The sequence below is a fragment of the Heteronotia binoei genome, chromosome 8 (genome assembly GCF_032191835.1).
Source record: "Heteronotia binoei isolate CCM8104 ecotype False Entrance Well chromosome 8, APGP_CSIRO_Hbin_v1, whole genome shotgun sequence".
In the NCBI taxonomy this organism is placed as follows: domain Eukaryota; kingdom Metazoa; phylum Chordata; class Lepidosauria; order Squamata; family Gekkonidae; genus Heteronotia; species Heteronotia binoei.
Genome location: NC_083230.1, coordinates 114,644,348 through 114,658,366, shown reverse-complemented (window position 1 = coordinate 114,658,366; position 14,019 = coordinate 114,644,348). Strand labels below are relative to the sequence as shown.

General features: G+C 47.3%; 1 protein-coding gene across 6 annotated transcripts in view; it reads left to right on the top strand.

Annotated features, from left to right (window-relative positions):
* The window catches only part of KRAS (KRAS proto-oncogene, GTPase), an 89,549-nt gene that overhangs the window by 22,650 nt on the left and 52,880 nt on the right, over positions 1–14,019 (top strand). For all 6 annotated transcript variants that reach the window (XM_060245929.1, XM_060245930.1, XM_060245933.1 and 3 more), the window contains exon 2: positions 12,724–12,845. In XM_060245929.1, the coding sequence (XP_060101912.1) occupies positions 12,724–12,845 (122 nt within the window). The remainder of the gene's footprint in view (positions 1–12,723; positions 12,846–14,019) is intronic.

The following is a 14,019-nucleotide window of genomic DNA, read 5'->3' as shown; positions in this document are numbered from 1 at the left end:
GTCTGATTTTGATGAACCAAGGTCTGATTCCGTATAAGTCAGTTTCATGTGTTATATTCTCTGGATTTGTAGGGTATCGTAATAAATTGACTTTGAGAAATGGAGGAATAAAAAAAAGAGGAGAAATGGAGGAACTGTTGCTGCACCGTTCAGGTGAATTTTCTCTGTGCCACCATAATACAGTGAGAATGTCGACTCCACCACAATGGCAGATTGAATGATAATGTATTCTCCCTTCTGCAAATACCTTGTTCAGACTTCTGTGAAACTCTTCAGAGTTTAGGTGCCTATGGGGCGTGATCTAGGCTGTGCTGTCTGTCCACTTTTTAATCACCAGCAAGATCCAGTTAGTCCAAACTCTGCTCTGTCAAACAGTGTAAGGACCCTAGAATGTGTCCCAGAATCCTTTGCAACTTGCAAGGGGTTTCATGGCTAGGGTTGCCAATCCCCAGGTGGGTAGCAAGGGGCCCTCTAAGGGTTCTGTGACTAAACCAGCCTCCAATATGCTCAACAAATTCTCATTAAAGTTTATAACAGAAACATAAACAAACAGAGCAATAAATTGTACATAAGATGAAGTTATACAATATGCATGGTCCTTGAAAAGGACAAAATAGGTGAAGTTCTATAATATGCACAGTCTTTCTTGGGACCAATACTCCTTCAAATGGTTTCAACCAAGAACCGGCAAGATAGAGTCTTCTTCACGAATCAAACGGCTGTAGAAAAAAAGCCAACAGTAGCAGACAGCTACGAAGGCGGCGCCTCTCTGCCTCCGTTTCTCTGAAGCTTCCACAGGCTTAATGCAAAAAATTACAAAATTGACAATCCTTCAAGTGCAATGTAAGTGATGTTTATAATGTGGTGCTCCAGCGACTTTAATGAGAATTTGTTGAGCATATTGGAGGCTGGTTTAGTCACAGAACCCTTAGGGGCCCCCTTGCTAGTCATTTATCTGTGATTCTCTATTGATATTGGGTTACTTAATCCCCAGGTGGGGGCAGGGGATCCCCTGGTTTGGAGACCCTCCCCCCGCTCCAGGGTCATCAGAAAGCAGGGGGAGGGGAGAGAAATGTCTACTGGGAACTCTGTTATTCTCTATGGAGACTTATTCCCATAGAAGATAGTGGAGAATTGATCTGCGGGTATCTGGGGCTCTTGGGGGACTGTTTATTGAGGTAGAGGCAGCAGATTTTCAGTATATCATCCAGTGCCTCTCCCCAAAATGCCCAAGTTTCAAAAGGATTGGGCCAGGGGGTCCAGTTTTCTGAGCCCCAAAAGAAGGTGCCCCTATTTTTCATTATTTCATACGGAAGGAAGGTATTTAAAAGGTGTGCAGTGCCTTTAAATGTGATGGCCAGAACTTCCTTTGGAGTTCAGTTATGCTTGTCACACCCTTGCTCCTGGCTCCACCCCCAAAGTCTCCTGGCTCCACCTTCAAAGTCCCCAGATATTTCATGAATTGGACTTGGCAACCCTATTCGTGGCTGACTAGGAAGTGTTCTCTGATGGTCAGAAGTTTGAAAAACTTGTCAGCATGTTGTGTTTGGTAGTGAGAAACTTGGGTTCTAACTGCTGTTGTAAGGAGAAATCATGCCTGAACTGCAAAAAGCACTTTGCCTTATTAAAAGCGTTTTATCATTTCTGCAGAAAAGACATCCCTGTTTCACTAGCCTCTAAATACATGATGTAGAAATCCAATTCCGTTAATTGTAGCAGAAGTTGTTTCTGGGAAAGGTGCTTAAGTTCAGGGTACAAGAACTAGGGTTGCCAAGTCCAATTCAAGAAATATCTGGGGACTTTGGGGGTGGAGCCAGGAGACTTTGGGGGTGGAGCCAGGAGACATTAAGGGTGGAGCCAAGATCAAGGCTGTGACAAGCATCATTGAACTCCAAAGGAAGTTCTGGCCATCACATTTAAAGGGACGGCACACCTTTTCAATGCCTTCCTTCCGTAGGAAATAATGAAGGATAGGGGCACCTTTCTTTTGGGGCTCATAGAATTGGACCCCCTGGTCCAATCCTTTTGAAACTTGGGGAGTATTTTGGGAAGAGGCACTAGATGCTGAACTGAAAATTTGGTGCCTCTACCTCAAAAAACAGCCCCCCCAGAGCCCCGCGGATCAATTCTCCATGATTTTCTATGGGAATAAGTCTCCATAGGGAATACCAGAGTTCCCAGCAGACATTTCCCTCCCCTCCCCCCGCTTTCTGATGACCTTGAAATGGGGGGAGGGCCTTCAAACTGGGGGATCCCCTGCCCCCACCTGGGGATTGGCAACCCTACCCTACACTGGAAATTGGAAAGCAGGCCTGTTTTAGCTGATACAGGAGCCCCACAACTCCTTCCTTCCTTCCTTCCTTCCTTCCTTCCTTCCTTCCTTCCTTCCTTCCTTCCTTCCTTCCTTCCTTCCTTCCTTCCTTCCTTCCTTCCTTCCTTCCTTCCTTCCTTCCTTCCTTCCTCATATGATAAGTTTCTTCATATGAAAATTCAAAGTTATACAGAACTTTGTTGAATGAAGTAGTATCAAGTAGCTTAATTCCACACATAACAAAATTCTACTGTGCATAAAGTACTATAATACATATAACCTTGTAGCACATATTATTTAGCATTTAAGATAACGTCCAGTTTGCCAGTGAATAAATAAATATCCTAGTAAGGATAAGATAATTGATAATTGGGCCAGAATTTTTGACTCTTAAATTAATAATATTGCCTTGCTCCACCCCAGCTTAAACATTGTGCAAGCACCGCAGGCAGGAAACTGCCATGAGAGAGGGCAAAAACAAACAAAAAAATCTTTTTACACGTAGAAAGCTAGCGCATCAGGGAGAACGAGCGCAGTGTAGCTTTCTCCGTGACAAAAGCATCTCTGTGCATACACATGGATCTTTTTCTCGGAGCGGACACTGAAACGTCAGAACAAAGTTTGAATCCAGTGGTACCTTTAAGCCCAACGAAGTTCTAGGCACCGACGGTAAGCATTTGTGTCAGAAACGTAGACACTCCTCAACCTCTAGGGGAGTCTCCAAGACAGTCACGCTGCAGTTTGCCGCATGTTGCGTACTTTGTAGCGTGGAAGGGCGTGCGAGAAGCAGACGTCACCAGGGCGGCGGGCTGCTTGCACAACGCCGAAGTCTGCTGCCAACAGGAGGGCAGAGGAGCTGGCGCTTCAGCTGGCGCCTCTCCCAGGATCGCTCCAGGCCGCGGGCGTTGCTGCTGCACCATCGCCGGATTGTGTGTTTTGCAAAAAACGCGCTGGAAGGGAGCTTTGCAACCCTCAGCCACCCTCCTCTGGGAACCCGCCAAGGAACTTTCCGATGGGGCGGCGCTTGGGAATCCCACGTGGGCCTGCGAAGGACCAAATGGAGGCGAGACGGTTTTGAAAGAGGAAAAAAGCCCAGGCGCAACTACGCCGAACTCACCTCCGGGGGAGTCGCGCCGCTTCTCTTTTTTTTGCAACCGAGAGCTTTCAAAAAAAAAGAATTTTGGAGTTGGTGGGGGAGCTGCCGGCGAGCAGAGAAGAGGGAAGGGGGCGGGAGCGGCGCGGCGGCCTCGCCCGATCCAGGATCGGGCGGCTCGCCATGCTCCCCGGTGCCATTTCCCCCCTCCCCCCCGCTTCCGTTTTTATGGGGAGCGGGGGAGGAGGGTGGAAATCCTGGGGTCCCCCGCCAGAGCGGGAGGGTTGGGAAGCCTAACAAGAACAGTCCGTGTTTTATGTTTACTGGCTCATAAATTACATGCTAAGATAAAAAAATTGACTTTAATTGAGTAAAGGAAATGTTTGCTACTCTTGTTGGAGGATAATACTGTTTGAAGTCCTAGATATAAAAATGGCATTTGGCAGTTTCATCAGAAGGACTGTAAATGTAAATTTGAGAGACGAGGTATGGCTCTCTCTCTCTCTCGGCTTGGCTTCGCGAACGAAGATTTAAGAAGGGTGCAATAGTCCACGTTTGCTGCAGGCTCGCTGGTGGCTGACAAGACCAATGTGGGACAGGCCGAGGTATGGCTAGGGTTTGCCAATCCCCAGGTGGGAACCCAAAGAAAAACCGTGACAAAATAACGGGATGCAATCATTAGTTCATTTATAATTATTTATGTATGAAACTTCAAAGTACTCGATTATCATGATCCAGTCCAACAATTCGTATTTTAAGGTAAGTACGTATAATACATTTACAAGACGCATCTCAGCACAATTACATCAGAACGAATACTGTATTTTTCGGGCCATAAGACGCTCCGGACCATAGGACGCATCTTCCTCCTGGGGGGTGATCCGCTGCCTCCGCCTCCGATCCCGGCGCTTGCTTTAAGCATCAGAGCTGGAGCCAGGCAGACAGGCATGGAGGAAGCACGCCGCCCCCTCAGCCGGCGCTCGCGAAGCGCTGGGTTTGCGGAGGGGGCGGGTGCTTCCTCCATGCCTGTCTGCCTGGCTCCAGCTCTGATGCTTAAAGCAAGCGCCGGGATCGGAGGACGGAGGGAGCGATCCTGGCGCTTGCTGTAAGCGTCAGAGCTGGAGCCAGGCAGACAGGCATGGAGGAAGCATGCTGCCCCCTCCGCAGCTGGCGCTTGCGAAGCGTGGAGCGATCCCAGCGCTTGCTGGAAGCAGAGCTGGAGCCAGGCAGGCAGGCGCGGGGGAAGCACCAGGATCGGAGGCGGAGGCAGTGGATCGCCCCCCCTCCCCGGAGGAAGGTACATCCTATCATCCCTTCGCTCCATAAGACGCACACACTTCCCCCCCACTTTTTTGGGGAAAAGTGCGTCTTATGGTCTGAAAAATACGGTAGCTTAAAGTGCTTAGTGCTACAAAGTGCTTGTAAGTCAAAGTGCCTGTGCAGTTTTTTCTTCCAAAAGGAATATACCTGAAGAGTCCCCGATGTCCTGGAGCTGGTAGGACGCTTGTTGCACCGTTTCCACTGTCTTTATCAAAGAAGGATGTCCAAAAAGTTGTATTTCACAACGGCTACATAAAGCAAACATATACATCTTCAATAACATTGCTTTTCCCAATACAAAATTCATGTTGGCAATAATTGCAAACAACTCACCAATTAAGAGCAAGGACGGAAGCTAATACAAGCACGCAGTATCATTCCCAAGGTGTATTACCGCAACGTATGATGTTCATAATAATTTTTGTAGTAAATAATTTTTGTAGTAAGTGTTTGCGTTGTTTTCCTGGCTTGTTAAATCTCATACAGGTGTGTTGAAAACCTTTTGGTAAATGTACTTTTAAGTATTGCTTGTGGTTTGATGTACGTTGCGGTAATACGCCTTGGGAATGATACTGCGTGTTTGTATTAGCTTCAGTCCTCGCCCTTGATTGGTGAGTTGTTTGCAATTATTGCTAACATGAATTTTGTATTTGGAAAAGCAATGTTATTGAAGAAGTATATGTTTGCTTTATGTAGCCATTGTGAAATGGATATCCCTCTTTGATAAAGAAGATGATGATGATATTGGATTTATATCCCGCCCTCCACTCCGAAGAGTCTCAGAGCCGCTCACAATCTCCTTTACCTTCCTCCCCCACAACAGACACCCTGTGAGGTAGATGAAGATATTGGATTTATATCCCGCCCTCCACTCCGAAGAGTCTCAGAGCGGCTCACAATCTCCTTTACCTCCCCCCCCCCACAGCAGACACCCTGTGAGGTAGATGAAGATACTAGATTTATATCCTGCCCCCCACTCCAAAGAGTCTCAGAGCAGCTCACAATCTCCTTTACCTTCCTCCCCCCACAACAGACACCCTGTGAGGTAGATGAAGGTACTGGAATTATATCCGAAGAGTCTCAGAGTGGCTCACAATCTCCTTTACCTTCCCCCCCCCCCCAAAAGACACCCTGTGAGGTAGATGAAGATACTGGATTTATATCCCGCCCTCCACTCCGAAGAGTCTCAGAGTGGCTCACAATCTCCTTTACCTCCCCCCCCTACAACAGACACCCTGTGAGGTAGATGAAGATATTGGATTTATATCCCGCCCTCCACTCCGAAGAGTCTCAGAGCCGCTCACAATCCCCTTTACCTTCCTCCCCCACAACAGACACCCTGTGAAGTAGATGAAGATATTGGATTTATATCCCGCCCTCCACTCCGAAGAGTCTCAGAGCGGCTCACAATCTCCTTTATCTCCCTTCCCCACAACAGACACCCTGTGAGGTGAGTGGGGCTGAGAGGGCTCTCACAGCAGCTGCCCTTTCAAGGACAGTTCTGCGAGAGCTATGGCTGACCCAAGGCCATTCCAGCAGGTGCAAGTGGAGGAAGGGGGAATCAAACCCGGTTCTCCCAGGAAACCACCATCAGAAAAAGTAACATAGCACTAGCACTTTTAAAAATTAACTAATTTAATTTTAAAGCTTAACCAGATTTTAACTAAATGCTGATAATGTTTAATGTAGTTTTATTTACTTGTATAATTTAACTCTGAACCATGTTGTTAGCCGCCCTGAGCCTGCTCCGGCGGGGAGAGCGGGATACAAATAAAATTTGTTGTTGTTGTTGTGTTGTATAAGAGTCCGCGCACTTAACCACTACACCAAACTGTCTCTCCTTCAGTGGAAACGGTGCGACAAGTGTCCTGTCGGCTCCAAGCCCCATCAGAGGGACGTTGGGGAATCTTCAGATATATTCCTTTTGGAAGAAAAATCTGCACAGGCACTTTGACTTACAAGCACTTTGTAGCACTAAGCACTTTAAGCTATTTGTTCTGATGTAATTGTGCTTAGATGCGTTTTGTAAATGAATCATATGTACTTACCTTAAAATACGAATTGTTGGATTGGATCATGATAATCGAGTACTTTGAAGTTTCATACATAAATAATTATAAATGAACTAATGCTTGCATTCGTTATTTTGTCACAGTTTTTCTTTGGGTTCTCATTCTCTCCGTGATTCTCTCTACTGTATTTCTAATCCCCAGGTGGGGGCAGGGGATCCCCCAGTTTGGAGGCCCTCCCCCCGCTTCAGGGTCATCATAAAGTGTGTGTGTGGGGGGGGAGGGAAATGTCTGCTGGGCACTCTATTATTCCCTATAGAGACCAATTCCCATAGGGTATAATGGAGAATTGATCCTTGGGTATCTGGGGCTCGGCGGGGCTGTGTTTTTGTTTTTCTTAGATAGAGGCACCAAATTTGCAGCATAGCATCTGGTGCCTCTCCTCAAAATACCCTCCACATTTCAAAAGGATTGGACCAGGGGGTCCAGTTCTATGAGTCCCAAAATAAGGTGCCTCTATCCTTCATTATTTCCAGTGGAAGGAAGGCATTTAAAAGGTGTGTGGTCTCTTTAAATGTGGCCAGAACTTCCTTTGGAGTTCAATTATGCTTGTCACACACTTGCTTCTGGCTGCACCCCTCCCCCAAAGTCTCCTGGCTCCAACCTCAAAGTCTCCAGATATTTCTTGAATTGGACTAGCCAATCTTAGTGTGGCGTTCAACCAACGATGAAGTTAGGAGAAGAAGATATTGGATTTATATCCCACCCTACACTCTGAGTCTCAGAGCGATCACAATCTCCTTTACCTTCCTCCCCCACAGGAGACACCCTGTGAGGTAGGTGGGGCTGAAAGAGCTTTCACAGCAGCTGCCTTTTCAAGGACAACTCCTACTAGAGCTTATGGCTGACCCAAGGCCATTCCAACAAGTGCAAGTGAAGGAGTGGGGAATCAAACCCGGTTCTCCCAGATAAGAGTCCGTGCACTTAGCCACTGCGCTAAACTGGCTCTCACTATCATTTAACTATCATTTTAAAGAATGCTAATCCTGCATTGCCCCTGGATCTTGTCTGAAGTGAGTTTCTTCCGTACTTTTTAATGTGCTGGTATCTGTTATGATAACTATACTAGACTTGGACCTTGGAATGTTGGTTTGATTCTCTTCTGCAATGCTCTGCGGAATAAGTATGTCAAGATAGAGAGCTCATGGATATAATGAGGCAAATAAATTTAGAACACTCCATGAGTGTTTTTACTAATGTGTATACCAAAACAATTTTTATACTAAACAATATTCAGCAGTATTAAAAAAAAAATCCCATTCTACAGGGCTTTTCTGATTTTCTTATGAAGCCCTCAGCCTTTCTACCCTGTTGTGGGCCATCCAAAGGAACACTGTGAGACGGGATGCTGGACTAGATGGACCGCTGGTCTGATCCATCAGGGCTCTTCTGATGTTCTCAGGATGCTGGACTAGATGGACCGCTGGTCTGATCCAACAGGGCTCTTCTGATGTTCTGAGGATGCTGGACTAGATGGACCGCTGGTCTGAGCCATCAGGGCTCTTCTTGTGTTCTTAGGACACTGGACTAGATGGACCACTGGTCTGAGCCAGCAGGGCTCTTCTGATGTTCTGAGGATGCTGGACTAGATGGACCGCTGGTCTGATCCAACAGGGCTCTTCTCATGTTCTGAGGATGCTGAACTAGATGAACCACTGGTCTGATCCAGCAGGGCTCTTCTTGCATTCTTAGGATGCTGGACTAGATGGACCACTGGTCTGAGCCATCAGGGCTCTTCTTGTGTTCTTAGGACACTGGACTAGATGGACCACTGGTCTGAGCCAGCAGGGCTCTTCTTGTGTTCTTAGGATGCTGGACTAGATGGACCACTGGTCTGAGCCAGCAGGGCTCTTCTTCTGTTCTTAGGACACTGGACTAGATGGACCACTGGTCTGACCCAGCAGGGCTCTTCTGATGTTCTTAGGATGCTGGACTAGATGGACCACTGGTCTGATCCAGCAGGGCTCTTCTTGTGTTCTTAGGATGCTGGACTAGATGGACCAGATGGAGAAAGTAGAGAAAGAAGTACTTTTCTCCCTTTCTCACAATACAAGAACTCGTGGGCATTCGATGAAATTGCTGAGCAGACAGGTTAAAACGGATAAAAGGAAGTACTTTTTCACCCAAAGGGTGATTAACATGTGGAATTCACTGCCACAGGAGGTGGTGGCGTCCACAAGCATAGCCACCTTCAAGAAGGGGTTAGATAAAAATATGGAGCAGAGGTCCATCAGTGGCTATTAGCCACAGTGTGTGTGTGTGTGTGTGTGTGTGTGTATATATATATATATATATATATTTGGCCGCTGTGTGACACAGAATGTTGGACTGGATGGGCCATTGGCCTGATCTAACATGGCTTCTCTTATGTTCTTATGTTCTTATGACCACTGGTCTGACCCAGCAGGGCTCTTCTGATGTTCTTAGGATACTGGACTAGATGGACCACTGGTCTGATCCAGCAGGGCTCTTCTTGTGTTCTTAGGATGCTGGACTAGATGGACCACTGGGCTGACCCAGCAGGGCTCTTCTGATGTTCTTAGGATACTGGACTAGATGGACCACTGGTCTGATCCAGCAGGGCTCTTCTGATGTTCTTCAGATGCTGGACTAGATGGACCACTGGTCTGATCCAGCAGGGCGCTTCTTATGTTCTTATGAGGTCGCAGTGGCATAGCAGCTCTGGTTTTCAGTAAACTCACACTATTTCTCAGTCACACTGGCATGAGTTCTATTGGTGCTGAACACGCAATCTGAACTTAACTCAGCTCTGCTTTTGACAGCTGATCACAGTCGTTTGAAAAGCTGCCGTTCCTGCTAAAGTCCAAAACTTGTGCAAGAGTTTGAGCATATGTGAGTTGTCTTGCAAGCAGCCAACTCGGCCTGTGTTAGGGAGAGATAGTGGTTCAGAGGTAGAGCATCTTCTTGGCATGCAGAAGGTCCCAGGTTCAGTTTCTAGCATCTCCAGTTAAAAGGGCCAGGCAGCAGGTGATGGTAAAGACCTCTGCTTGAGACCCTTGAGAGCTGCTGCCAGTCTGAGTAGGCAATACTGAACTCGATGGACCAGTGAACAGGACTTTTTTTGGTAGCAGAAACCACACACCCCTGATGTAGCCAATCCTCCAAGAGCTTACAGGGCTGCTCTTATACGACCTTCTGTAAGCTCTTGGAGGATTGGACGCATCGGGGTGTGTGGCCTAATATGCAAAGGAGTTCTTGCTTCAAAAGAAGCCACTGATTCAGTATGCACTAGCTTCACGTGTGTGTACCTTTTGTAGCAGGATTGGCACTAAGCGCCCTGGCCGTCAGCAGCCCAGTAGATCCTCTGAATTTATGGCTTTAGCTACCTTCGTCACATTGTCCGCAATAAAACCTCTGGCATCTTGCCTGTTAAAAGCTGCTTTGCAAATTAACTCGGTGATCCTGCCAAATGTTTGGGGAAAGAGTAGCGTGTAACCTTTGGGAAGGAGTAGCTTCCCTGTGCCATTTCCAATTCTGTAGACATAGCGAGTTTGGTGCCGTCTCCCTCCCCTAACTTTGGGTAAGCAAATATCTTTGGCCTGGTGTGTATATAAAAAGGTAATTAGAGTTGCTGGCTCGACTTTAAACCTAAGAGCACGTTTTCCTGAACGGAACAGGGAGAGGGACTCGGTGTTGTCCACTGGAGTATCCTAGAAATCTTACATCATCCCCCCCACCCCACCGGCCACCATGCCCACCTAAAACTTTCCTTGCTAGGATTTAAGATGAAGAAGATGAAGATACTGGATTTATATCCCGCCCTCCACTCCGAAGAGTCTCAGAGCGGACCTGTGAGGTGGGTGGGGCTGAAGAGGGCTCTCATAGCAGCTGCCCTTTCAAGGACAACCTCTGCCAGAGCTATGGCTGACCCAAGGCCATGCTAGTAGGTGCAAGTGGAGGAGTGGGGAATCAAACCCGGTTCTCCCAGATAAGAGTCCGCACACTTAACCACTACACCAAACTTGCTCTCTTGCTTAATTTAGCAATTAAGTAGCACTTTCAGACCAACCTGGCTGCCCACCTGGATCTGAGAATATTTTTGTCAGACTCATTGATAGATTTGGTGAACACAAATCATGTATCACAAGAGCAGCTGTGGATTAGAACGCAAGGCTGCCATGTTGTCTCCTACTTTGACTGGCTGTTACTCTCTAGGCCAGGGGTGTCAAACTCATTTGTTATGAGGGCCGGATCTGACATAAATGAGAGCTTGTCGGGCCGGGCTGTGTTGGGCTGGGCCATATGTATATCTATTTAAGATTAGATAGCAGAGATATAAACTTTATAAAGGACACAGACAAACACAATTAAAGATTTTTTTTAAAAAAACGTAAAACATCAGCACTCGTTGGTCTTAAAGGTGCTTTCTTTGTATTTCTCCCATGGGATCCAAGGAACTGAGCAAAGAAAGCGCTGGCTCTTTCCTTCCTTCCCCAGGGGTCCATGAGGAGGAGGAGGCTCAGCCAATAGAGGGCTTAGCTCAGTAGCTCTGCTGTGCAATTGTGATAGCCTGGCAAAGCAAGCTCTTCCTTCCTTCCCTCCCCCCCCAAGGGAGGAGCCTCAGCCAATGGAGAAAATAGAGATTTTGCTCTGTAGCTCCTGTGCAATTGAGCAAGCCTTGCAAAACAAGCTGTGATGCAGAAGGAAGCAAGAGAAAGGGAGAAGGAAGCAGATGACAGCCAGTTTTTTGGGGGCCTGATAGGAGCCCTCTGGGGGTCTGATTTGGCCCCTGGCCAGATGTTTGACACCCCTGCTCTAGGCTTTCTTTTAGATAAAGATATCTTTCCCTCAACATCTTCTCCTACCTGATATGCCTGGAATGGAATCTGGGTTCTTCTCCATGCAAAACTTTTCTGAGACATTCTTAGGGGAATAACATTTGAGGGGGTCAGCTGAATAAGTCCTTTTCCACAACCGTGGTTAAGGGGGGGGGGGTTGCTGCCTTGAGACTCATTGTGTTTTCAGTTGTGCCTACTATTTTCTGTGCCTTTGGGCCAAAAATTGGCTTCCGTGTGGAACTATGGTTGCCTCCATCTTAAACGCTGCTGGTTGTAAGCAGGTGTGCAGTATCAGTAATCTTTCTGGGTAGGGTTAGAATTGTAAGGAGTTAGAACTGGAAGTAAAAACTCTCAGGGCTGGGAGCGATGTTGCTTACTCTCGGATAACTTGAAAGCAGGCAAATAAACCTATTTTGCAATAATGTATGTATAATCGTTTCACATCTAATTCTAGGGTTGCCAATCCCCAGGTGGTGGACAGGGGATCCCCCAGTTTGGAGGCCCTCCCCCATTTCAGGGTCACCAGAAAGTGGGGGGAAGGGAGGGAAATGTCTGCTGGGCACTCCATTATTCTCTTTGGAGATGGATTTCCATAGGGTATAATGGATAATTGATCTGTGGGTATCTGGGGCTCTGAGGGGTGCTATTTTTTGAGGTAGAGGCATCAAATTTTCAGCATAGCATCCAGTGTCTGTCCACAAAATACCCCCCAAGTTTCAAAAAGACTGGACCAGGGGGTCCAATTCTATGAGCTCCAAAAGAAGGTGTCTCTATCCTTCAAATGGACGGAAGGCATTTAAAAGGTGTACGGTCCTTTTAAATGCGATGGCCAGAACTCCCTTTGGAGTTCAGTTATGCTAGTCACACCCTTTCTCCTGGCTCCACCCCCAAAGTCCCCAAATATTTCTTGAATTGGACCTGGCAACCCCATCTAATCCAGTCACCTGGAGGAAACTGCAAACTGTCCAGATAATTTTTTTGGTATAATTAAGCATGCTATTGATGTGGAGTTTCCTTTGTCACAAAACAGACAAGGGTGCTGAACGAATCCAGAGAACTGGGAGATTCTAACAGTGGTGATTCTTTTCCATTTAATAATGCTGCTTTTCTTTCCTGCTTGAACTTCATCAGGCCTGCAGAAGATGACGGAATACAAGCTTGTGGTGGTTGGAGCTGGTGGCGTAGGCAAGAGTGCCTTGACGATACAGCTAATTCAGAATCATTTTGTAGATGAATACGATCCAACAATAGAGGTAAAGGAATCTATACAATGTCCATATTTTGTGTTTCATATTCAGGAATACGGGCTTTTTCCTGCCCCAAGTTTGTGCGTTTGCATATGTGTATTAGATGTAAAAGGTAGGTAAAGGTAGTCCCCTGTGCAAGCACCAGTCGTTTCTGACTCTGGGGAGACGTTGCTTTCACAGCGTTTTCACGGCAGACTTTTTACGGGGTGGTTTGCCATTGCCTTCCCTAGTCATCTACACTTTACTCCCAGCAAGCTGGGTACTCATTTTACCGACCTCGCAAGGGTGGAAGGCTGGGTCAACCTTGAGCCAGTTACCTGAACTCAGCTTCCACTGGGATCGAACTCAGGTCATGAGCAGAGAGCTCAGACTGCAATACTGCAGCGTTACCACTCTGCACCACGGGGCTCATGTTGCAGTTAAAAAGGTAGTCCCCTGTGCAAGCACCGGTCGTTTCCGACTCTGGGGTGACGTTGCTTTCACAGCGTTTTCACGGCAGACTTTTTACGGGGTGGTTTGCCATTGCCTTCCCCAGTCATCTACACTTCCCCCCCACCCCAGCAAGCTGGGTACTCATGTTACCGACCTCGGAAGGATGGAAGGCTGAGTCAGCCTCGAGTCGGCTACCTGAAAACCCAGCTTCCACCGGGGATCGAACTCAGGCCTTAGGACTGCAGTACTGCAGGGGAAGGTAAATGCACCATTCCCAGAGATACTTCCAGTCTTTGCATTCCTTGTTTCGGCCCCATCACACTTTCTGATGCGTACAAACGTGACCTACTCCGCACTCTAGTCAGAACGTAGAATTCAGTGAACTGTGCTTTGATGTGCCCGCCACATGCTGAACTGGCTAACCTGCTGTAAATTCTTGGTTGCGCGATTGCGAGCTGAGAAGATATGTGACATAAGGCACAGGGGCAACACAAACAGAACTGGTTATGCAATCTCTGGGGAAAACTCCCTCCAAATGAGTGCTGATTGCTGCAATAAAAGGCCGCCCCTCCCCCCCCCCCGCTGCTTTTTTCTGCTTCGGCATCGTCTGATCATATCTTATCGCTTCTGGGCTCACCTGTGATAGATCTGCTTCGTAGGCTCCAGGTATTTTCACAACAGTCGATAAGAAAGAAGCATAAACTGCTCACCCCCTCCACGGAGGGCAGGAGAGAGTTTCTTTCCGTAT